Source organism: Aythya fuligula, chromosome 27 (assembly GCF_009819795.1).
Source record: "Aythya fuligula isolate bAytFul2 chromosome 27, bAytFul2.pri, whole genome shotgun sequence".
Classification (NCBI taxonomy): Eukaryota; Metazoa; Chordata; class Aves; order Anseriformes; family Anatidae; genus Aythya; species Aythya fuligula.
This window is the reverse complement of record NC_045585.1, coordinates 4,776,662-4,798,210: the sequence shown is the minus strand read 5'-3', so window position 1 is coordinate 4,798,210 and position 21,549 is coordinate 4,776,662. Positions and strand designations below refer to the sequence as shown.

General features: G+C 63.3%; 3 protein-coding genes across 3 annotated transcripts; 2 read left to right on the top strand and 1 right to left on the bottom strand.

The window, feature by feature from the left end:
- Positions 1-3,726: 3,726 nt before the first annotated feature.
- EIF4EBP1 (eukaryotic translation initiation factor 4E binding protein 1) lies at positions 3,727-6,608 on the bottom strand. Its single transcript, XM_032204106.1, has 3 exons — positions 6,436-6,608; positions 5,158-5,328; positions 3,727-4,130 (listed from the first exon to the last, which is right to left on the bottom strand). Exons 1-3 carry the CDS (start codon positions 6,581-6,583, stop codon positions 4,099-4,101), a joined length of 351 nt encoding a protein of 116 aa, XP_032059997.1. The 5' UTR covers positions 6,584-6,608; the 3' UTR covers positions 3,727-4,098.
- Positions 6,609-14,990: 8,382 nt separating this feature from the next.
- ADRB3 (adrenoceptor beta 3) lies at positions 14,991-17,102 on the top strand. Its single transcript, XM_032204226.1, has 2 exons — positions 14,991-16,258; positions 17,063-17,102. Exons 1-2 carry the CDS (start codon positions 14,991-14,993, stop codon positions 17,100-17,102), a joined length of 1,308 nt encoding a protein of 435 aa, XP_032060117.1.
- An 815-nt stretch (positions 17,103-17,917) lies between these two features.
- Positions 17,918-20,421, top strand: LOC116499338 (nucleoplasmin-like). Its single transcript, XM_032204022.1, has 6 exons — positions 17,918-17,955; positions 19,286-19,380; positions 19,689-19,771; positions 19,863-19,982; positions 20,135-20,228; positions 20,324-20,421. Exons 1-6 carry the CDS (start codon positions 17,918-17,920, stop codon positions 20,419-20,421), a joined length of 528 nt encoding a protein of 175 aa, XP_032059913.1.
- The last annotated feature ends 1,128 nt before the right edge of the window (positions 20,422-21,549 follow it).

The following is a 21,549-nucleotide window of genomic DNA, read 5'->3' as shown; positions in this document are numbered from 1 at the left end:
CTGTGGCCTTTGAAGCGAGGAGAGGAGCTAAGTGGATTTCCACCTTTATTTGCCCCTGGGAGATAAGGGCAGGGCATTCCCTAACAGCACTCATTTGGGGCAGGCAGCTCGCTTTTGGGGCACTGCTGCCGGGGGTCCCTGCCCGGGCAGTGCTGTGGGGCCGAGCGGGGACCTGGGGCTGAGCCTGGCCCCCCCGTAGGACCCCCCTGCCCCGACTCCACATCCCCGGCCCAGCCTGATGGGCCCCAATCCACATCCCTGGCGGTGGATAAACAAATCTCGTCTGGTTCTCAGCCCCCTCGCCTCCCCACCAGCACCTCGCCCCCGCAGCCGTCATTAGAGGGTCATTTGCGGGGGCTGTTAAACGTTGGGAGAGGGCGGCCCTGGTGCTAACCCCTGGCAGGGGGCAGACACCTGGGGAGCGGGGCTCTTTCTGAAATAAAACCCTTTTATTTTTATTGTATTAATTATTTTTTGTGCCTTTTCCCTCGCAGGCTAGGAGCTCACTCTTAAAAATAACCACAGGGAGCACAGCCCAGAGGGCCGCTGCCCTTTTCCCCCCCAGCCCCCTGCCCTGCCAGGGACCCCCCAGTCCTCCTTGGGGCCATATCTCGAGATCTCGGCCCCTCCATCGTGTGTCTGAAACCCAGCAGCGGGTTCAGAAGCGACCCTGGGGAAGGAAGGGGGGGGCACAGCCAGGACGGGATTGATCCCAGGCTGGACGGGAGACATCAAAGCTCCGTGTGGGGTGGGCAGGTGTCTGCCCGGGAGCCCTGTGAGCAGAACAGGGCCTGCTCGGGGCCTGCTGGGCCCAATACACATCGGCTGCGGGGCACAGGGACCCCCAGACGGGGTCAGTGGTGCTGGGGGGCAGCTCCAGGCCCTGCCCGCTGTGGGGTCCTGTGGGGCCAGGCCAGGGCTTGGGGGACGTGAGCCCTTCAGCATCCCAGGGCCTTGGGATGGGAGGGAGGGCAGGGACCGTCCGTAGGCACGTGCCCTGGGGAGCCTCAGGGCTGGGCAAGGCACGGCCACCATGTGCCTGTGGGCCAGTGCCCGCGTCCCTGGGAGCCGCACGTGCTCCAGGAGGCGCAGATAAGCGAGGTTTGCTTTGGCTGCGTGAGGAAAGAGCGCGTGAGAGCAAACAGAGCAAGGGCTTATCGGGCACGGTAACAGCCCTCCAGCTGGCTGAGCGAGGCACAGCTCGGGGCAGAAGGCATTGCTCCAACCACCAGGACATGGACTGGTTGGAGGCCCTCCGGGAGCACTGCTCTGCCTTGCCCCAGACAAAATGGGGTGGGAAACGCCGTGACAAAGCCAACACTTGTCCCCCCAGACCTCCCTGAAGCACCCCAGCTGTGCAAGGCCACCACCCACGGCTGCTTGGCTCCCCGCTGGGTGCACAACTGCACCCACACAGCTGCCGGCCCCGGGACAAAGGCAGCTCCAAGCGCAAGGTGTGGGGCGAGGACCAAATGCCAGCACGGCAGGGACCTGCCCCGGTAGCCCGAGCTGCTCTTTCATATGGCTTCGGCAAGCCTGGAGCCCCACAAACTCAGCACAGGCAGGAGACGGAGCCAAAAAACCCGGCTGAGGGATGTGGCATTGGTCAGGGGTGGGAGGAAAGGAGGAAAACTGCAAAGGGAGCAGGGGCGGCTGTGGCCGCGTGGTCCCTGCAAGGTCAAGGCCTGGGCTCGGGCTGGATTGCATCAGCGCAGAGCACCCCAGGGTCACGTATCTGCCACGGGCTCACAGCTTCTCCAGGTGAAGGCATTGATGTGCCCATGGCCCCAGGGCGCTCCCTCTGCAAACCCCGCAGGAATCCTGACCTGGATGGACCCCGTTTGACACCTGGCCAGGTGCTCCGGGTGGCTGCTGCGGGCAGCCGGGGCTTTGATGCCCCCCCGGCCCTACATATGCACGCAGATAGCGATGCACCACGGCTGCCACAGGCATGGACAAAACACTTGGCACTTAAAATAATCCACGACCCTCTGGGCAAGGGGGGTGGGATGGAATTTAAGGGCATTACTTGCAATAGCCGACACTTGCTCAAAAAAAAACAACCCACAGAGTTGCTTTTGTGCTGACAAAAAGCTGACATCACACGGCTCTCGCTTTGGGGATGCTGACCAGGAGCTCAGATCCCAGCAGTTTTAGAACAGCTCCAGCCCCAAATCCCACCCCGGGGAGCACACCACGGCTCATGCATGGGTTAGTTTGGTTAGGAGAGAACATGAAAACTCGCTTCAACACCGAGTGCATTAATTTAATTATTGCAACTACCACTCCAAGAGCCTGTCACGGCTTTTCTGGTCTACCCCTAAAGTAACCAGCTTCAGAAATTAACCTAAGAGGGTAAGGGCTCTCAGAAACAAGGCTCCTGCTTCCTCCCCCAGACAGCACAGCCGCAGAGCGCTCTGATTTTGCAGTGACCAGAAAAAGCAGGATGGCTCCGAGCACACCGAATCTGCAACCGCTGTGCAGGCTGTCAGCAGCCGAGCAGCTCAGTGGTGCTATTTCTGAAAATATTTAGCTGGAGAGGGGTCGGTGCCAGCTGCAGCTCACAGCGCATGCTCCTGCAGCGATAGCAGCTGAGTGCACGCAGCAGAACTCGGCACTTGGTACGGAGCTGCAAGACTGATAAGGGGGCACTGGGAGGCAGCTTCGATCTGTTCCCATTACGGGTTCAGAGAAACACTTCACCTTATCGTTAAAAATGCAAGCTTTATCAGCAGCAATTGCTTTGACTCTTTCTTCTGTTACTCATTATTAAAGGCTTGCATATCATAATGTCACAATTGGGCTTAATTAGCGGGTATTTAAGTATTATCTGCTAAGACAGACTCGAACAGACACTTATTGTCTGTTAGGAAGCCCCGAGTTCAGGCCACGTCCTAATACGCTTTCTTTTCCTTTGAGGCACCTCCGCAGCCATGGGCAGGACCAGGCACCACCAGCACCACCTCTAAAGCAGTACCCGCAGCGTGTTAGGGACTGCCACGCAATACACACTTGTTAGGATGTATGGAGGCTGGGAATTTGAATGCCTTCTTTGGAGGGCCGAAGTTGAACAGTAAAACACCTCTCAGCTGAAGTTTTCCCCCTCAAAGCCAAACAAGTTTACTTTTGGCTTCCCAGTTAAAACTCCCAAGATTTAGTTCTTGCTCGTTAAATTATAAAAAGGAGAGCAGAGCGTAAAGGCAAGGATTTCAGCACAGATCACAACGAAACAGTAACCTCACCTGCAGGCTGGAGGAGAGCAGCTCCTCCGGAAAGGCAGAGGCAGCAGCACGGGACCCGGGCAGGGCCAGGGGACCCCCTGGGTGCTGCTCAGCAGCAGGCGGCTCCCATTGCCTTCCTCTGAGCCGCTTCCAGCTGTGGCCTGACTGAGCCCTGCCCCTCTTGGGGGATGATTTGAAGCAGGGCTTTTAGAAAAAAGGGCTTGTGGACACCTGCACCGTGACCTAGCACGAGAACCATCTGAAAGCAGGTGGCAAACAGTCTGGGTTAACTATTTCTGGAAGCAGACTTCCTGCTGTGTTGTACCAGGTGTCGCATGTGGTGCACACAGATGTTTTCAGAGGGCTGAAGGCAGCTCAGCTTTCATCTTTGGGTGAAACCCAAAAGCACGGTGCTGATCTCGACCCTGCACACGAAACCGCCCCACCAGCTCTGAAATGGGCTGGCGGTTCCCTTGCTGGAACGAATAAAGGACAGACGCTCGTTTTATTGCATTGATCTCCATACCAGGAGAGTCCAAATGATTTATTTCTCCCGTATATTGCATTTCGGTAACTCTTACGGTATTAAAATGATTAACAAAAGCATAAAACTGGAAACAAAAACAATCAGTGAGACTGTCTCCCCTGGCGCCCCAAGGCCCGCCAGCAGGGGCTGTTCTCGTGTGCTCACACCCACACGGAGAGGCTGAGGTTCAGTCCTTGGAGCAGGACACGCTGTGTTCTCGGCAGGGAAGGAGCTGCCTTGCCCGGGAAGCAGGGAGGCACTCAAGGCACGGGCTGCTTCAAGCCTGGCTGGTGGGAATCCTCAAAATAAGGTCCTGGTTCTTCACGGATGAGCACTCTCAGGGCATGTGCTTTAGATGTCCATGTCAAACTGTTCTTCTTCGCCTGTGGAGAAGGACAGAACCTGAATGAGTCCTCGAAGCTCCAAGTTAAACACCAAGCATCGTACCGAAGCAACAGCATCCAGTTGTGCATCAAATGTGTCTGTTGGGGCTTAAAATCTGCACCCAGGCATCAAGTTTGGCACCAGAACAGCCCGTGCGAGCAAAAAGCAAGCTCTGTCCTCAGAGAGGATCGTATCTGCAAAGAGCTCACAACCCAGCGGGCACCCAGCACGCAGCCAGGGCTCAGCCTGCCAGAGAACCCAGGGGGGCACGAAAGGTCAGCAGAGTGTGTGCAAAAGCATTGAGCAACACTGACCCTGCCCAGATTTCCCTGGAGTAAGCAGGGAAGCCAGCTGCTGGGTACTCGGAGCTTTATTTTTAGGGACAGGGTCGTTGATCATACGTGGCATTTGCAGGTTCCTTCAAGAAGTGAGCTCAACTTTTTATTTTTAGACTGTTTGAGAGCAATCCTGGCGTTTTTCCTACTACGGTGCCTTGGATGTGTTTGTGTGCACTGCGGGCAGTGACCCCTGTTGTGCCGTGGGCTAACTTTTACCTTCCTGTCTTATAAACAGCCACAAGCTTCTGCAGGAGCCACGCAAGACAGCGGTGGGTACTGGAAAACCGACCTACATAAAGCAGTCACTGTGTGTTGCAAAAAAAACCCTAAATTCCCAAACAAATCCTGCTCTGAACTGTAACCTGATCGCTTTCAAAAAGGGCAAAACAGCTGCAAAACGGCAGAGGATAAGCAGAGGCAAGAACAGCTGCTGCCATTCCCTCACCACCGGACTCTTGGTGCAGTGGCATTCTGCTAAATGCCAAATTAATGAGAAAACTGATAACAGGATACAAATTACACCAAAACGAAGACATTTTCACATTACTGTGGGCCACAGCAGAACCTAACAGCCAGGGGAACCTCGCAACCAGGTCCCACAGCACCTCGGGGGGATCCGTGTCAGCCCCCACGGCCCTCCTGCTCCCTCTGTGGGACCCAGGGGTGGGCTCGGGCCTCGGGCACTCACCGACGCTCGGTTTCTCATCGTCGTTCTGCACGTGGTTGTTCTCAACCTTCAACTCCTCCACGCTTGGGCTGGTGACGCCTGGAATGTCGGGAAGGTCAGAAGGTGGTGTTTTGGCAACCGGAGAGTTGCGGCACTCCATCAGAAACTTGCGGTCGTAAATAATCCTGGTACCTGCGGGGACGAGGCAGCGCTGTCAGGAGGGGGCTGCAAATACCCTGGGTCACCCACCCGGAGCCCCTCGAGGGGGGTTTGGGCCACGTCCTGCTCCTGGGGGCACTGCAGCAGGCTCGGGGGGAGCCGGGGCTGCGCGGGGATTTCTAGGAACTGGGCTGAACGGCGTGTTCCCTGCGAGGGAGCTGCTGGACGAGGCTCCAACCCACAGGCACAAAGGGTTCCCTCCCACCAGCCCGCAGCATTAACCCAGGAAGCGCTGAAATCCTCGGCTCCTTCCCCAAAAGCAGCGCTGCAAACCGCTGGGGCTGCCCCCTGCCGCTCTGCCTCCCCTCAGCCAGAGGAAAAAAAAAACTTTTTGGGCATTCCCTGAGATTTTTGGGTGCTTTCTGTGGGGCGAGGCTCGGTGCTCCCCCCTCCAGGGACTCCCGTCTCGGCTCCCTTCGTTCCCTGCCCCCAGGGGGGTTCAGAGCTCTGGGCAGCCCCCCAAAAAGGGGACACCCAGCCCCAGGCACCCCTCCCCGATACCCCCCGCCCCAGGTGGAAGCCTCCCAAGGACCCCACCGCGTCCCAGCCCCTCTCCGAAGGGGGAGGCAGCCTCAGCCTGCCTGGAGCCGGAGCCCCCCCCCACAACGGGAGCCCCCTCCCCAAAAAAACTCCCCCAAAGATCCCTCTGGGGAGCCACTCACCCAAAAAACGCCCCCCTGGGGACCCCCTCCAAGGAGAAGAACCCCCCTAAAGAGAAGAAGACCCTCCAGAAAGGGGGAATCCCCCCCAAAAAAAGAGGGAACTCCCTCCAAAATGGGGGAGAACCCCCCAAAAAGAGGAGAAAGTCCCCCAAAACGGAGAGACCCCCCCAAAAAGAGGGGAAAACCCCCCAAAAAAGAGGGAGACTCCCCAAAAAAGAGGGAAAAGCCCCCCAAAAAGAGGGAAACCCCCCAAAAAAGAGGGAAACCCCCCAAAAAAGAGGGAAAAGCCCCCCAAAAAGAGGGAAACCCCCCAAAAAAGAGGGAAACCCCTCCAAAAGGGGGGAAACCCCCCCCAGCCGAGCCCCTCCCCCTCCTCAGCGCGTTCCCGGTCCCGTTCCCGTCCCCCGCGGCCGCTCACCGCCCGGCGTGGTCCCGAAGACGGTGCCCCCCGGCGTGGTGCTGTAGTCCCCGGGGGGCAGCGGGGCGCCGTCGGGCAGGGCGAGGCGCTTGCCGGGCCCGGGGATGTCTCGGCTCGGGGTCTGCCCCTGGCAGCAGCGCCCCGACATGGCCGCCGCCCTGCCGCCCCGCCGCCCTGCCCGCCGCTTCCGGCGCGGGCCCCGCCCCTTCCGGTGAGGGCGGCACGGGGGAAAAGGGGGCGGGGCTTCTCATGGGGGCGGGGCCTGCGTGATGCTGTGGGGGTGTGGCCTGGCGGGGCGGGGTGAGAGGGGGCGGGGTTTAACGGTGGGGGCGGGGCCAAGCGCGGCCCGGGGCGCTGGGTCCCTGTGCCCGCCGCTGCCGGTGCCCGGCCCCGGGGCTCTGCGGGGGCTCCCAGTGCTCCCAGTGCCCCCAGTGCTCCCAGTGCTCCCAGTGTCCCCAGTGCCCCCAGTGCTCCCAGTGCTCCCAGTGCTCCCAGTGCTCCCAGCGCTCCCAGTGTCCCCCAGTGCTCCCAGTGCTTCCCCAGTGCTCCCACTACTCCCAGTGCTCCCCCAGTGCTTCTAGTGCTCCCAGTATCCCCAGTTCTCCCAGTGCCCCCAGTGTCCCGGCGGTGCCACCGGCTGTCGCTGTCCCTCCACCCAAGGGAATCGGGGTCCCGGCGGCGGGGCCGGGCCGTGGCCGTCAGCGGCCCGCAGGGGTCAGCCTGGCCCAGCCCCGGCGGCGCCCCTGGGCCCAACAGGCGGAGCTCGGCTCCCGCTGGCCCCGGGCTGCGGCTGGAAACGGCACCGGGAGAGGAGCTGCGAGCGCTGCCCTGCGGCACACAGCCCTTGGCTAGGCTGGGCTGCCAGCGGGGGCTCCCCGTCCCCATCCCATATCCCATATCCCCATCCCATCCCATCCCATCCCATGCCCAAACCCATCCCATCCCATATCCCCATTCCCTTCCCATCCCATCCCATCCCATCCCATCCCATCCCATCCCATCCCATCCCATCCCATATCCCCATCCCATATTCCTATCCCATCCCCATCCCATCCCCTTCACCCCATATGGCTCCTGAACGGATTCCCAGGCACTGTGCAGGCTGCCCCGCTGCTGGGCACCCAAAGCCACAGATTGGGGACCAAGAGGGGGCGCAGGGACCCCATGGGTGTCCCGGGGGTGCTCCTGCTGGGGCTTTTGCCCCCCCCTCGCAGGTTTCTGGCCCCGCTGTTTCAGGCTCGCGTTGGCAGCACCCGCTGGTGCCAACGTGTTCATCTCCGGGGCGCTTTATCTGCTCTTTCCCCGGCCCTAAAAGCCCTTCACCGTCCTCATGTGACACCTTATCACCGCGCCGCCTTCTAAATCGGGAGCGATTTAGCCCCCAGCAGCCCCCGTTCGTCCCCGAGCCGCTGGCACAAATCCCGACCGGGGGCGGGGGGGGGGCATTTGTGAAACGTTTCCTCCTCCAGCAGCCTCCCAGCGGGGCAAAACTCCCCCGAGGCAAACCCCACTGGGGTCCCAAACCCAGCCAGGATCCCAAACCCACCCAGGACCCCAAACCCCAATGGGATCCCAACCCCCTCCAGGACCCCAACCCCTCCCGGTGCCCGCCGCGACCCCCGGCAGCGGGGCGGCAGGGATGTCCCCGTGCCATTTCCCCGCCCGTGTTTACATTCCCCTCCGATGCCGCTGCAGATAGGCGGCAGCCCACACCCCCCCTGTCCTCCCCGGAGCTGTTCCTGCAGATAAAGCCGCCCCCGATAAACAACCCCATCCTGCAGGGAAGCGCCGCCGCCCTGCCGGGGGGGGGGACGACCCCCGGGCTGTGTCCGTGCCCTGTGCGGGTGCAGGCGCTGGCAGAGGATGCTCAGCGCCCCCACAGCCACCCCCCCGGGCCCTGCTGCTCGCTTCTGCTGCTGCCGAGGGGGTTTGGCAGAGGCAGGGATGTCCCTGCAGGCTGGGGGGGGGGGCGCACGGGCAAATCCCTGCCACTGGTGTTGTGCTCGAGCCTTGTCCTGCGTGGGGAGAGCCCCCGCGAACCCCTCCGGGCACCTCGGGGTTCTCCTCGTTTCCCCCCAAAATAAAACACCCGGCTCCTGCTGCTGCCCTTGCTCGTGGTTCGGGAGGGGGCTCGGTCCCCCCCTCGGTGCAGCGGAGGCTGGCAGGCTGAGCTCTCTTACAAAACCTTTCCTTCGCATCCAGCCGCGCCACCGCTGCCCCACAGAAGTGCCCGGTGTGGGGCGAGCCCCCCAGCCCGCTCCCACATTTAGGATTTCGCCCCCAGCACCCCGCCTGGGGCCGCATGGACTCGGGGAGCCCTGGTCTGGGGCTCCAGCACGACTCCTGTCTTCCCCTGAAAGCCAAAGTTTGGGAACTGGCTGGGTTCCTGCCTCCTCCTCCTCCTCTTCCTCGCTGCCCTGCACCTCCTTGCTCCCCGAAAAACAGCCGCGGAGAGCTCATTGCACAAGCGCAAGAAGCGGGCTCTGGGAATGATGCGAAATATGTTCCGAGGGGAGCCCCAGGCTGCCCGGCACGCCAAGAGAAACAGCGGGGCTTAACTGGGGGCAGGCACTGGTACGAATGGGGCCGTGCCCAGCGGCTGCAGCATCCCCGAGCCCCCCACCCGCACCCCCCGGACCCTCACGGGGCGTCCTTTGGGGGCAGCCGCCCCTCTCCGGCACCCGGGGGCGCAGCGCTCGGGGCCGGACCTTTTCCCCATTTGCCTCCCTGCTGCAGTTTCTGAGAAAGAAGCGGGGAGCGGGAGGCGTGCACGGCTTAAAAATAGCCGTGGTGACATGGGAGCCGCGGGCCTGACGTGGCTGCTGTCGTTGTCCCCGCCGCTGTTGTTGTTGTTTTCTTGTTTTTCCCCTTTCCACGAGCACAGCCCCGGCCTCGTGGGGCTGCGGGCTCCGGGGATGCCCCGGCTGGGAGCTGGGGCTGGATGGAGACGGGGCTGGGGACGCCTGCGTGGCAGGAGACCCCTGAGGGTCTGGGGGACCCTCGACGGCAGGAGGCGAGCAGGCACGTGGAGCCTTGGCCAGCATCTTGCAGCGGGGACGCTCGCAGCCCAGCACCAGGATCTGTCCCAGCCCTGCTCCGAGCCCCGGGGACGCTGCCCCGCATTGCCCAGAGCTGCCCTTCCTCCCCAACCACCGCCAGGATGCTCCTCTTCCCCCCCAAAAAAAAACCTGTCTGGGGAGCCCAACTGCTTTCAGATGTTATTTTCGTTGCTGACATTTATTTTTATTTTTTTTTTCAGAGGTTTCCACATTTTTTTTTGTGAAATTTGTGTCACTGTTGTTGCAAACTTGTCCCTCCTTCCCCCCTGCCTCTGTTTTTCTTTAGCAATAGCTGCTGGAAAAGCAGTTAGCGGAGGGAGGGAGGGAGGAGCACCCGTGAATATGTCCCTAAAACCTCTGCAGATGAGGCGAATCCCCTCGGTCCCAGGAGGTGGAAATGTCCTGGAGGATTTTCTGTCTGCTCCCCTGTTCTGCTCCTGGCCCCAGAGCAGCTTGGGGCTCTGCACCCCCGGCCCCTCACCTGCTGGTGCTGGGGGGCTCCCGGCCTTTTTGTCCCCTCTGATGAGGTTTTGCTGTTTTCTGTGCCTTTTTTTTTGGGGGGTGGGGGCAAGACAGGAACGTCAGACCCTGCAAGGTGCAGTGAAACCAGCGGGCATTTTGGCCTTGCCACTTTGGGACTTCCCTGCAGCTCCATGGGAAAGAAAACAGCCTTATTACCTTCTTTCGTCCTTCTTTTTTTTTTTTTTTTTTTGTTTTTCTTTTTCTCAATGCAGAGACGTAATTGCGCAGGGATCTGGGGGGCAGGAGAAGGACCCGGGATTGCTTTAGCGCAGCCTTTGACACTGGCTGTGTTTCAGGCCCCGGCTGCCCCTTTCCCTGATTCTCACAGGGCAGAGCCGCGGCCGTGCGCGGGCTGCGGGGCAGGGGCAGCCCCGAGGCTCCTGGTCCTGGGGGGCCCCTCACGACCCCGGGGGCTGCCCGGAGATGGGCAGCGAGCTGTGGGAAGGGGCCGTTGAGCAGCACGATGGGGACCTCAGCCCCGTGTGGGCATCCAGCAGCGGGCTCCGAGCTCCCGGTGCCCTTGGCACGCTGCGCATCGCTCGCCCCTCTCCCAGGAGCATCGCTGGGAAGCGGGACCCGAGCGTGCGAGGTCGCCGCTCGCCTGCCCAAAATTGTGGCAGCCCCCAAGGCTTCGGGACCGAGCCTCACCCGCAAGCTCGAAGGTGCCCCAGGGGCACGGAGCATCTCCGGGCAGCGACGGGACGGGCACGAAGGGCAGAGGCATGGCCACGGCGTGCGTCCCGCTGCGGGGACGGTGGGTGTGGAGCACGGCTCACCAACCCGAACCCTAAAATTGTCGAAGTCAAGAGCACATTTTTGTCGTTTTTTTTTTTCATTGTCCCGGTGCCGGGAACGCTTCCCTTCCTGTGCCCGGCCCCGGAGCCTCGCAGGAGGGGGGCTGGTGGGGAGCCCGCAGTTTATGGCCAGCTTCCTCCGGGCCCCCCCGGGACAGGCAGTACCCAGCGGGTTAAAGCTCCATCGCGGCGTGTTTATGTGCTGACGAGGAAGCACGATGACAGATAATCCCAAACAACTTCAAAGCGAGATTGGCGAGGCCGATATGGGAACTATTCCCCAGTCCCGGCGCGGTGCCCCAGCCCGGTTACCAGACATTAAAGGCAGAGCAGGACCCGCTGCAGCGCAGTGCCCTCGCCCTGCCCCCCCCCGCCCACCCACCGAACCCCAGGGCCCCCTCCCCACGCTGCAGCAGGAGGATTTGGGGCAAAACCCCGCTCCTTGAGCAGCTCCTGCTTCAGTGTGCACGGCCCTGGGAACGCACAGCCAGGACCAGCCATGGGGGGGGCGGACAAGGATGAACCAGGGGCCCCACCCCAGCTGCGAGGTGTTTGGGGATTGGGGAGGGGGCAATAAGGCACCCTGGGGTACCTGGTGGGGCCCTGGGGTGCCTGGTAGGGGTGGTGGTGCTGGGTGTCCTGGCAGGGCTGGTGCCTTGCTTCGTGTCCCACCAGGGTGGGCTCCCTGCAGCACCGTGGGGTGGGGGCACTGGGGGTCCAGGCAGGGCTTGCTGGGGGTGGTGATGTGGATGTGGGCACGGGGGGGCTGGGCTGGCAGCATTTACGTGCTGTGTACCTGCAGCTCGCGGGGCACTGCACACACCTGGTGCAGGTAAACTAATATTTGGGGCTCTGAGAGCTCTCCCCGCTCAGCTCCGTGCAGGGTCCTGCTGTTTTTTTCCCCCCGGGGAGCTGGCAGTGCAGCGAGAGGCAGTGCTGCCGCAGTCACGCTGCGTTTATCGCCCGTCCTGTACTGGTAAGTATGCAAACAGGGTGCTGGGGGACAGCGAGAGTTCCCAGCTATAAAAAGGGTTTGTTTTATCCTGGTGTGGCAGCAGCCTGACTCAATCTTGGCACGGCCTGGCTGTGCTGTGCTTAATGATGCCAGGAGGAGAAGCCAGCCCTTGCCCAGCCCTGCCTGGTCCCCCCGAGCCCCTGCCTGGTGTCTTGGGGTGCTGCCAGCCCCGGTGAGCTCACAGATGTGACTAGGAACTCAAAATGGGGGAGAGGATCAAAACCGTGCTTAATACCCGCGGTGGCACGCCACGGGAGCTTGGGCAGCGATCTGATAGCTCTGCCTACCAAAAACCTCCATCCCTGCCGCATCCCTGCCTCCTTTCCCCTCTCAGGCTGCAGGACGAGCACCCTGCGGGTCCCCCAGCTGCCCTGGGGCTCTGCCTGGCCCCAGTGAAACCCCAGTAAAACCCCAGTGAAATCCCAGCCCTGGGCTGAGGGAGGGAGGCCAGAGCTGCCCGCTGCCTGCCCGGTGCTGCTTTATCTGCTCGTGCTTTATCTGTGCTAACACCTCATCCGCTCGCTGGGCATGGGGGATTAGCAGGACCTGAGCCCTGTGTGGGAGCCTTCAGCACCTGAGGGTGCTGTGCGTGCAGGATAAGGGGCGGATAAGGCTTTGGGGCAGGGATTAGATGTGCAGGGACTTTGCACCCACTGGGGCAGGAGTGCCAGCGTGCTGAAACTCTGCGGATCAGGCCAGGGAGATTTGCACCTACTGCAGGCTCAGCACTGCCAGGTGGACAAACCAAGGCTCTCCTCACCCTGTGTGGGCTGGGAGGGTGCAGGCCTTGGTTCTGGGGGGGATTTGGGGCTGTGCAGGCATCTTGCTGCAGTGCTGGGCTGCTGGAAATGAAAAATACCCCATGATGAGGAGCTGCTAAGCGCCCTAGGGGAAGAGGACCACAGCTGCTGCCTTCTGAGCCACCTCACCCCTCCAGCTCCCGGGCAGATGCTGAGCCCCTCGGCTGCTGCCTGAGGCCAGCTCCATCCGTTTCCATTCTCCAGGCACCCGGGGATGCCGGAGCTCCAGGAGCAAGGAGCTGCTCCGCGCCCTCCTCTCGTACCCCAGCTCTCCCCCAGAAGGGATCTTCTCTAATCCACCCCGCCTCTATATATAAAGATGTATTTTTAAATACCCATTGTTTATTCTGTAGCAACAGCCAAAGGAATGGCTCTGATCCATGGCATAAACATATTTTCCCAGAGTTTTCTAAACAGCCACTTGACCCGTTGGCTCCCTGCAGGGTCTGTGGGGCCGGGCTCCTGCCTTCTCTTTCCTGGGGCAGAGGAGTTTGTCCCTGGCTGCTCAGGTGGTGCTGGCGTGGGGCAGGCGATGGGGACACGTCCCAGGGTGGCTCCCAGGCTGATGGGCTGGGAGGGAGGGCAGCAGGGAACGGGGAGCAAAATGGGGCAGGAGGAGAAGGCGACAAGGAGCCTCGCAGGAGGCATTTCCAGCTGCTTCAGGGTCTTCACAGCACTCCAGGGGTGTTCCTGCTGCCATGAGCCGAATGCTGCCCTGGGGGAGCGGGGATGTCTCCCTGGGCTGGGGTGCAGCCCGATCCCTGGCACCTCGAGGGCTCGGGGCAATGCCCATGGTGGGAGCAGGGCGCTGGACGTTGCGTGGCTCTGTGCAGGACCCAGCACCTCTGCTGCAGCTTTCCCAGCTGTAAAACTGGGGCAAAGATACAGAAGCACGTTACTTCCCCTGCCGCAATGAAAGGACTGGGACTCTCCCTTCCTCTCCCCATTGAAGTCATCTGGCTGGAAGGGAGGGCTCCGGGCCCTGGCTGTGGGGGAGAGAGGAAGGATCTCTGCTCGGTGCCAGGAGCAGGGCTCTGGGTGCACCCCGGGGAAGGCTGGCTGTTGATCGGCAGGAGGGTTTGATGTAGAACACCCAGGCTTTGTCCTGCAGCCCCTCCAGAGCCCAACTCCCTCATTTTGGGCATTCCCGCAGTACCCCTGCTTTGTTCTTCGGGCACAACCCAGCCGTGATTCCTGTGTGTGCAGTGGCACTGAAGACTCGTACACGTGCACATTTTGTCCATGCCCATTCAAGCAAAGTGACAAATCCTCCCTGGAGCAAATACGCTCAAGACTCGGCCCGAGCCAGCCATTAGTGTAAGAGCTGGGAGCTGAGAGGGGTTGCATCAAGCACGCATCCGACCGCTTTGAAGAGCCAAAACAGGCTTGTAAAGATCAAGCTCGTAAAAAGCAGTCCCTGTTTTGCTAGCTCATGAATGGGAAGAAATGCCAACTGGATAATTTTTTACACATTTTTTTTTTTCGTCTTTGTCAACATTCCCCCATTTGGCTGAAACTTCAAATGCCATATTTGGAGAGTGGCTGTCTTAGAAGTCCCAGTATTTGTATAAATAGCTGATAGTGAAAAAATTACCCGCCCTGGAGCCTGCCCAGGGGCCTTCAGGAGGAGCAGGGCTGGGGACAGCGATGGGGCCACGGCTGCTCGGGCTCTGGAGCAGGGACTTGGGCAGCCCGGTGCCTTCAAGCCCGACGTGTCCCGCGGAAGGAAGCGTTTGGGGGCCTCCAAACACCGGCACCCACCCAAGGGCAGGAGGGGAGCAGCGGGGGTCTCCGTCCTCAGCCGGGGAGGGGGTCGTGCGACAGACCGGGGGGTGAAAAAACGGCCGCGGGTGTCCCCCTTTGGAGGGGGGCCGTCGCTTCGCCACCCCTCTGCAGTCGTTTTGCCACCGCCCTGCGCCGGGGGCCGGTGCCGCACCGGGGCCAGCCCGCCCCGCCCGGGGGGCGCACGGCGAGGGGCGCACGGCGAGGTTGCCGGGGGCGCGGTGCGGAGCCGGGGGCCGGCGTGGAGGCGGTGCCGGCTCCCGTTCCCCGTCCATTGATCCCGGGAGCGTTGCGGGAGCCCGGGGCCGCCCCGAGCCTTTAAAGGCTCCTCCCCGAGCGGCGGCCCCGGGAGCGCCGCCGAGGGGAGCCCGGCGCCGGTGCAGCCCCGACGGCCGGTCCGGTGCGCTCCGGGCGGCGGCGGCGGCGGCGGCGGGGAGCCCCCAGCCCCTCGCCGGCCCCGAGCCCAGCCCCGACCCCGACCCCCCGACCCCCCGACGGGGCGCGCCCGGCTCGGGAGCGCGGAGCGGCGGCAGCGGGAGCGGGGCGCGCCCTGCCCGGCCCTGCCCGGCGCGTCCCGGCGGCGATGAGCCCGCTCCCCGTCGGCAACGGCAGCGCCTGGGGGGCGGCAGCCCCGGGCCCCGGCCCCAATTGCAGCGGGGCCGCCATCCTGAGCCGGCAGTGGGCGGTGGGGGCCGCCCTGAGCCTCACCGTGCTGGTGATCGTGGCCGGGAACCTGCTGGTGATCGTGGCCATCGCCAAGACGCCGCGGCTGCAGACCATGACCAACGTCTTCGTCACCTCGCTGGCCTGCGCCGACCTCATCATGGGCTTGCTGGTGGTGCCGCCGGGGGCCACCATCCTGCTGAGCGGCCACTGGCCCTACGGCACGGTGGTGTGCGAGCTCTGGACCTCGCTGGACGTGCTGTGCGTGACGGCCAGCATCGAGACGCTGTGCGCCATCGCCGTGGATCGCTACCTCGCCATCACGTCGCCGCTGCAGTACGAGGCGCTGGTGACCAAGGGCAGGGCGCGGGCCGTGGTGTGCCTGGTGTGGGCCATCTCCGCCTTCATCTCCTTCCTGCCCATCATGAACCACTGGTGGCGGGACGGCGCCGACGAGCAGGCGCTGCGCTGCTACGACGACCCGCGCTGCTGCGACTTTGTCACCAACATGACCTACGCCATCGTCTCCTCCACCATCTCCTTCTACGTGCCCCTGCTCGTCATGATCTTCGTCTACGTCCGCGTCTTCGCCGTGGCCACGCGGCACGTGCAGCTCATCGGCAAGGACAGGGTGAGGTTCCTGCAGGAGCTCCCCAGCCCCGGCTCCAGGGGCGGCAGGCGGAGGCGACCCTCTCGCCTGCTGGCCATCAAGGAGCACAAGGCGCTCAAGACCCTGGGCATCATCATGGGCACCTTCACGCTCTGCTGGCTGCCCTTCTTCGTGGCCAACATCATCAAGGTCTTCTGCCGGCCGCTGGTGCCGGATCAGCTCTTCCTCTTCCTCAACTGGCTGGGCTACGTCAACTCGGCCTTCAACCCCATCATCTACTGCCGCAGCCCCGACTTCAGGAGCGCCTTCCGCAAGCTGCTGTGCTGCCCGCGCCGCGCCGACCGCCGGCTCCACGCCGTCTCCCAGGACCCGCAGCACTGCCCCTGCGCCTTCAGCCCCCGGGGGGGCCCCTCGGGGCACGGCAAGGCGGCGGCCCCCCTGCGGCACGGGGAGGATGGCGAGGCTCGGGGTGCCGGCAGGACGGAGGAGACGGCCCCGTCCCACGGCAGCGCCCACCAGCAGCGGCCCCTGGGCGAGTGCTGGCTGCAGGGCACGCAGACCACGCTGTGTGAGGACGAGTGAGTACCTGCGTGGGCTGGGGGGGGCCGCTGGTCCCACGGGAACACGGTCTGGTGAGCACGGAGCTGGGGAGCAGGAGGTTCTGGGGGGGCTGGGGGTGCGGGCTGAGAACCGCTGCGCTCTGCCCTAAGCCCCAGCCCCTCTGCTGGGCTGCAAAATTGGGGTCCTCGGTGCCCCCCCACTCTGTCCCTTCCTGGGGAATGCCCCCACCACCAGAATAATTCATTCTCTCACATAACACCGGCTGTAAATAAGGAAGAAAATCAGCCAGGCAGGAGTGTCCCAAACCCTGGGATTTTGTCCCGTTTCCCCCCACTCCCGATTTCTTTCAGGGAACCCCCCCGCGTTAGGGCGGGCCGGGGGGGGGTCTCTGGCTGCCGGTCCGTGCTCCGTGTGTCCCTTTGTCCCCTGGTGGCTGCAGTTTGGGAGGGGAATTTATCCGCTCGCCCCCGTCCCTGCAGCCAGCAGCCCGCGCGGGGCTGTGCCCTGCCTGCGGTGTCACACTGCTGCGATGTATGGGGTGTATGGGGTGGTTTTCTCCCCCGAGCTTTTTATTAATGTCCCAAAATGTGAATGTTTTTCAGCACGGGGGATTCCAGCTGCCTTCCTGTGGCCAGAAACCGCTCACCTGGGGGCAGGGAGGCTGCTGGCAGAGCCGCTGCTGGGGGGGGGGGGGGTGTGGAAGGAGCTGCGGGGAGGATTTCGGGGGGTGGGTTTCGGGAAAGGATCGGACCCCGCGGACCCGGGGCAGCAGCTCCTGGGGACGGTGGCGGCTGTTCACGCCCTGTGCTCTCCCGTTGAAGGTTCACCGGCAGCGAGACGCCAGCAGGTCCCTCGGTGTGACCGGGAGCAGCGCAGAGGAGGGAGCACAGTAAGTGCGCTTTGCCTTCCCGGGGGGGGCAGCCGAGCCGTGGGGGCCCCCCAGGCGTGCAGGCGGCCGCCCCTCGTCCCTGCAGCAGTCTCCTCTGACCAGCTTGGCCGTCCCCTTCCCTGGGGGAGCGCAGCTCTTGGCTGGCCCGCAGGCATGTGCCACTTGGGGCGCGTGAGCCTGACGCAGGCATCTGCTGACCGTCGGGGGTGCTGCAACCCCCCCGGAGCAGCGGAATCGGCTGTGATGGCTCTATGGGGACCGGCACTTTGGGGCTGGCTTCAGGGCAGGACCCCCTCTTTGCACGCTCCCCTTTTTGGGGGTTGGTTGTGACCCCCAGGGGCTGGGGGTGCCGCGACGGGTGCGCCCCGAGCCCCCCCCACCTCCTCTCGCCTCCTTGCAGGGCCGGGCGCTGCGACGGGGACGCTGCGTGGGGACAGAGGAGCAGCACAGGGGGTGGCGGCGCTGGAAAGACCCCCGGAGAGGAAGGGGGGCACCCGCTCGGGGAGCACACCGCGCTCCTCCGCTGCCGGAGAGCTGAAGCCAGCAGGGAAAAAGCTCCCGAGCCTCCTGTCCTGAGGCTCCCCACGGCAGCACGGCCGCCAGGGACGGGGGGGAAGCTGCCCCCGTGCCCCCCGACGTGGCCGGTGCTGGGACGTGGCGGCCAGCGGCTCTGCTCCCCCGCAGGACCCTGCCCTCCCGGCCGTGTGGGGAGAAGGGTGCCCTAAAAATGAGACCCCTCGCCGGGTCCTGCCCCCACCGCGGTTGTGAAATTCCCGGGGCCGCCGCGATGCCGGGAGCTGCAGCGACACCGCCCGCTGGGGAAACGTGCGGGGAGCGAGGGGACCCCCGGGTTTGGGGCAAAAGATGCGAACCGAGCTCTTGTGCGATGGACACGGGGCGGTGCCGCGCGCCCCGAAACCCCGGGGGTGCCCGGAGCACGGCCGAGAGCAGCCGGGGCTGGGCAGGGATGGGGAGCCCTGCAGGAGGGGGGGTCACACTGGGGGTGCTGCGGGTGCAGGGGGTGAGGGCAGCGGTGCTGTGCTCTTTTTAAAGCCTCCGTGCGTGGCCAGGAGGGCGACAGGAGGCGGCAGCACCCACGCAGGGTGTGCGCAGAGGTGCCTGTGGGTGTCCGTGCCTGTGCCACCCCGCCTGGAAACGCGGCGTGGTGACCGTGAGGTTTTTCTGCCTTGTTTTCCCCCCCCCCCCGCTGTGTGAAATAAATCTTGGAAACCCCTCCGTGATGCCTCCAGGTCTGTGACAAGCAGAGGGATGGGGCCGGGCGCAGCCTCTGCGGTGGTTGTGCTCCCACCGGGGGGCTTTGTGCCCCCTCCCGGGGGACTGTCAGCCTGGAAAAGCATCCAGAAAACAGCCACCCCCACCCCACCACCATTTGGGGACTCTTACAGATAATTTGGGAGAGGCCGGGGTGGGGAGAGGCTGAGCACGGGGGCAGTGCTGGGAGGGATGGGGCAGCACCGGGGGCATCGCCCCCGTTCCAGCAACCCCCGGAGCTCTGGGGGGCGCATTGATGGCACCTGAGGAGAGCTGCCGAGCACCTGGGCTGCATTCCCAAATTGCCAGGTCCCCTTCCCTTTATTTGCGGCCAGCGGGGGCTGCTTGGGGTTGGTGCTGGAGGAAGGGACGCGTCCTGCTGTCCCCGGGGTGTGCGGGGCAGGGGCAGCTCCCTCCGAGACCTCTGGGTTGTGCTGCTGCTTCAGGCACTGCCCCTGACGAAGCGCTGGGTGAAAATCGAGGCTGCGGGGCGCAAATTGAGGCTGCGGGGGTGCTGCCAGTGCTGGAGGCTTGGGCAAAGGCTGCCCTGGTCAGCGGGAGCCGCTCCGTGCTGGGGGCGCACCGAGCACCCCGTGGGGAGGCTGCTGCTCCTCGGAGCTGGTTGTGTCTGTGCGGGCACTTTGCCGGCTCCTCCTTTCCCCAGGGGATGCCCAAGCTGTTGGGGGGGGGTTTTTCTCACTTAGCCCTCCTCTCCTAGCCGAGGGGGTGCGGCTCCAGCTGCCTTCACCCCTTGCAGACGGCAACCTGTGGTCTGGGGGCATGGGAGTTTGCTCTGAGCACTCTTAAGTCCTGTTTCTTCCAGGTGCTGCTGTTGCGGACCAGTTCCCCTGTTTCACTCTTTCCTCCCCTCCTTATTTCACAGGAGCCAGCTCCCGGGGCTGGACCAGCTGCAGAGGATGAGCTCTTCTTTCATCTCCAGGTCGCTGTTGGAGGAGAGGCCAGTCACCGCCCTGTGGGGTGAGCAGCAGCAGCCCCCACCCCGGTTTCCCTCTTCCTTGGCTTCCCCCCAGCTCTCCATCCCAGCTGCTCTGCTCCCTTTGAGGCCAATTTCCCTCTGCACCGCAGCAACCTGTGCTCCCCTTGCTGTGCAACCCCCGGGGGGCTGAGGGTTCCCCATGGCACAGGGGCACCCCATGGCCCCGGGAGGTGCCAGCCCTATGGGACCACCCCGGGGACACCTGGGGACACCCCCTCTGCCTTCCCCACACCTGGGGCTCGTGGGGGAAGCAACTCCTGCGTGCAGGGACGAGTCTGTGTGTCTGCAGGCTGCGAGCTGGGCACGGGCACGCGGCGCTGCGTGCTGCAGGAGGACGACAACTGCCTGGAGCACCTGGTCCTGCTGAGGACGGTAAGGCGCACGGCACAGCTTGGAGCCCCCCTTGGCTGTGCTGGCCCAGGACTGGGCTCTGTGTGCCACGGGGCTCTGCTGGGCTCCGCAGGTCTCCCTGGGGGCTGGCGCCAGGGATGAGCTGCACGTGGTGGCCGTGGAGTCGAAGAACACGTACGGAGGCTGCAAGCCGGTGCCCATCGCCTCGCTGCGCGGCTCCGTGCTCCCCATGGTAAGGGCAGGGCAGCGAGGGGGGGGGCAGCACCCTGAGAGCCACCCAGCCTCGGCAGGGGGCTGCACAGGGGTCTCCAGAAGGTGCTGGGGGCTTTTTGGCTGTGTCTGCAAATCTTTCTTTTTTTTTTTTTTTTTTTTTTTTTTTTTCAGATCAACCTCAAAGGCCTGGAGTTTGTCCCTCCGGTCACCTTCGTGCTGGAGTGTGGAGCTGGGCCGGTCTATCTCAGTGGGCAGCACGTCACCCGTGAGTCCTGCTTGGGAGCGGGGCCAGGGTGGCACCAGGGGTGCTCACTTTGCCCCGCGGGGCTTTAGTGGTAGCAGTGTGTCTCCTTGTCCCAGTGGAAGATGACCACAGGTACGAAGCCCATGAGGAAGAGATGTTGGAGGAAGATGCAGATGATGAGGACGATGCCAGAACAGCGCAGGATGGGGACTAACCACAGCTCGGGGAGGATTTCTGCGTCTTGGGAATGCCTCTGGTGGATGGCAGGGCCGTGGCAGAGGCTGTTCTGTGCCAGGAGCTGCGGGTGCCTGGCACCAACCAGGCTGGGCCCTTGCCCAGGGGTACAAACTGCCTCTGCTTTGCATCCTTGCCTCCTCTCCCTGCCCGCTCTGTTCATAACGTGCTCTCAGAAATGCTCCCCCCTTCCTACCACTCCTCCCACCAGGCTGGGGTCACCCCCAGCTCCCCGCGCTGCCCTGGGGGCTGCTCTCCCCCCCTCCTCCCTCCCAGGGGCATCGCTCTGACGGGTTCCTGCTCAGCTGAACCGAGCAGCAGCACGTTGCCGTCTGCACAGCAGCCCAGGGGAACGCAGCCAAAGGCTGCTCAGAACCAGCAGCTGCCGAAATAATTCAATTAAAGCCCCTCATGGAGGAAAATTGCCCCAATCCATCATGTGTGTGACGTTAGCTGGCAGGGGATGTGTCTGGAAAGGGGAGTCCTGAACCTGCTGGGGGGGTGGGAAGGGAGCAGGGGTGTGGGGTGGATGTGAACCCATCCTGCTGAGCCCAGCAGCATGGGGCTGTGTCTGGCCCAGCGCTGTGGTGTGTGGCTGTGGCAGGGCAGCATCGCCAGCAGGTGGCTGTGGCTGGTTATAATAATAATAAACCCAATAATAAACCCCCCTGCCCTGGGTTTATTTCCCCAGCCCAGTGCGAGTGACATCCTTACTGCTTTGAAAAGTCAATTAAAAGGTGAAAAGTTCCCTCGTTGTGTGTTGGCAGGAGAGGAGGGTCGCTGAAGGGCATGCCAGGGGTGATGCAGCACCTCACAGGGGCCAACTTATGGAGCTCACTGGGTGCAGGTGCACAGGGACAGAGCTGTCACCCCACACAAACCATGACCCTATGCAAACCCCAAACCCTTGCTGGCCCCAGCTCTGTAGGACAGCCCGGACAGCCCCGTCTGTGAATGCTGTGTGTGTCCCTGGGTGCTCACAGCCTCCCTGCACGGGGGGGCTGTGCTTGGGCTCTGCCTTCACCCCCTCCCTGTGGCTGCGGAGCGCTCGCCGTGTCCTGCACGCCAGCATCGCGTGGAGGGCTTTGGCATAACCATGGCAACTGCC

Coding starts and splice junctions, on each gene's coding strand:
- EIF4EBP1 (XM_032204106.1), bottom strand. CDS start 6,583: ATGTCGGGGCGCTGCTGCCAGGGGCAGACCCCGAGCCGAGACATCCCC. Junction 5,329..6,435: donor CTTCGGGACCACGCCGGGCG/GTGAGCGGCCGC, acceptor TCGTCCCCGCAG/GTACCAGGATTATTTACGAC. Junction 4,131..5,157: donor CGATGAGAAACCGAGCGTCG/GTGAGTGCCCGA, acceptor CCTTCTCCACAG/GCGAAGAAGAACAGTTTGAC.
- ADRB3 (XM_032204226.1), top strand. CDS start 14,991: ATGAGCCCGCTCCCCGTCGGCAACGGCAGCGCCTGGGGGGCGGCAGCC. Junction 16,259..17,062: donor ACCACGCTGTGTGAGGACGA/GTGAGTACCTGC, acceptor CTCCCGTTGAAG/GTTCACCGGCAGCGAGACGC.
- LOC116499338 (XM_032204022.1), top strand. CDS start 17,918: ATGCCGGGAGCTGCAGCGACACCGCCCGCTGGGGAAAC. Junction 19,772..19,862: donor ACCTGGTCCTGCTGAGGACG/GTAAGGCGCACG, acceptor TGGGCTCCGCAG/GTCTCCCTGGGGGCTGGCGC. Junction 19,983..20,134: donor GCGGCTCCGTGCTCCCCATG/GTAAGGGCAGGG, acceptor TTTTTTTTTCAG/ATCAACCTCAAAGGCCTGGA.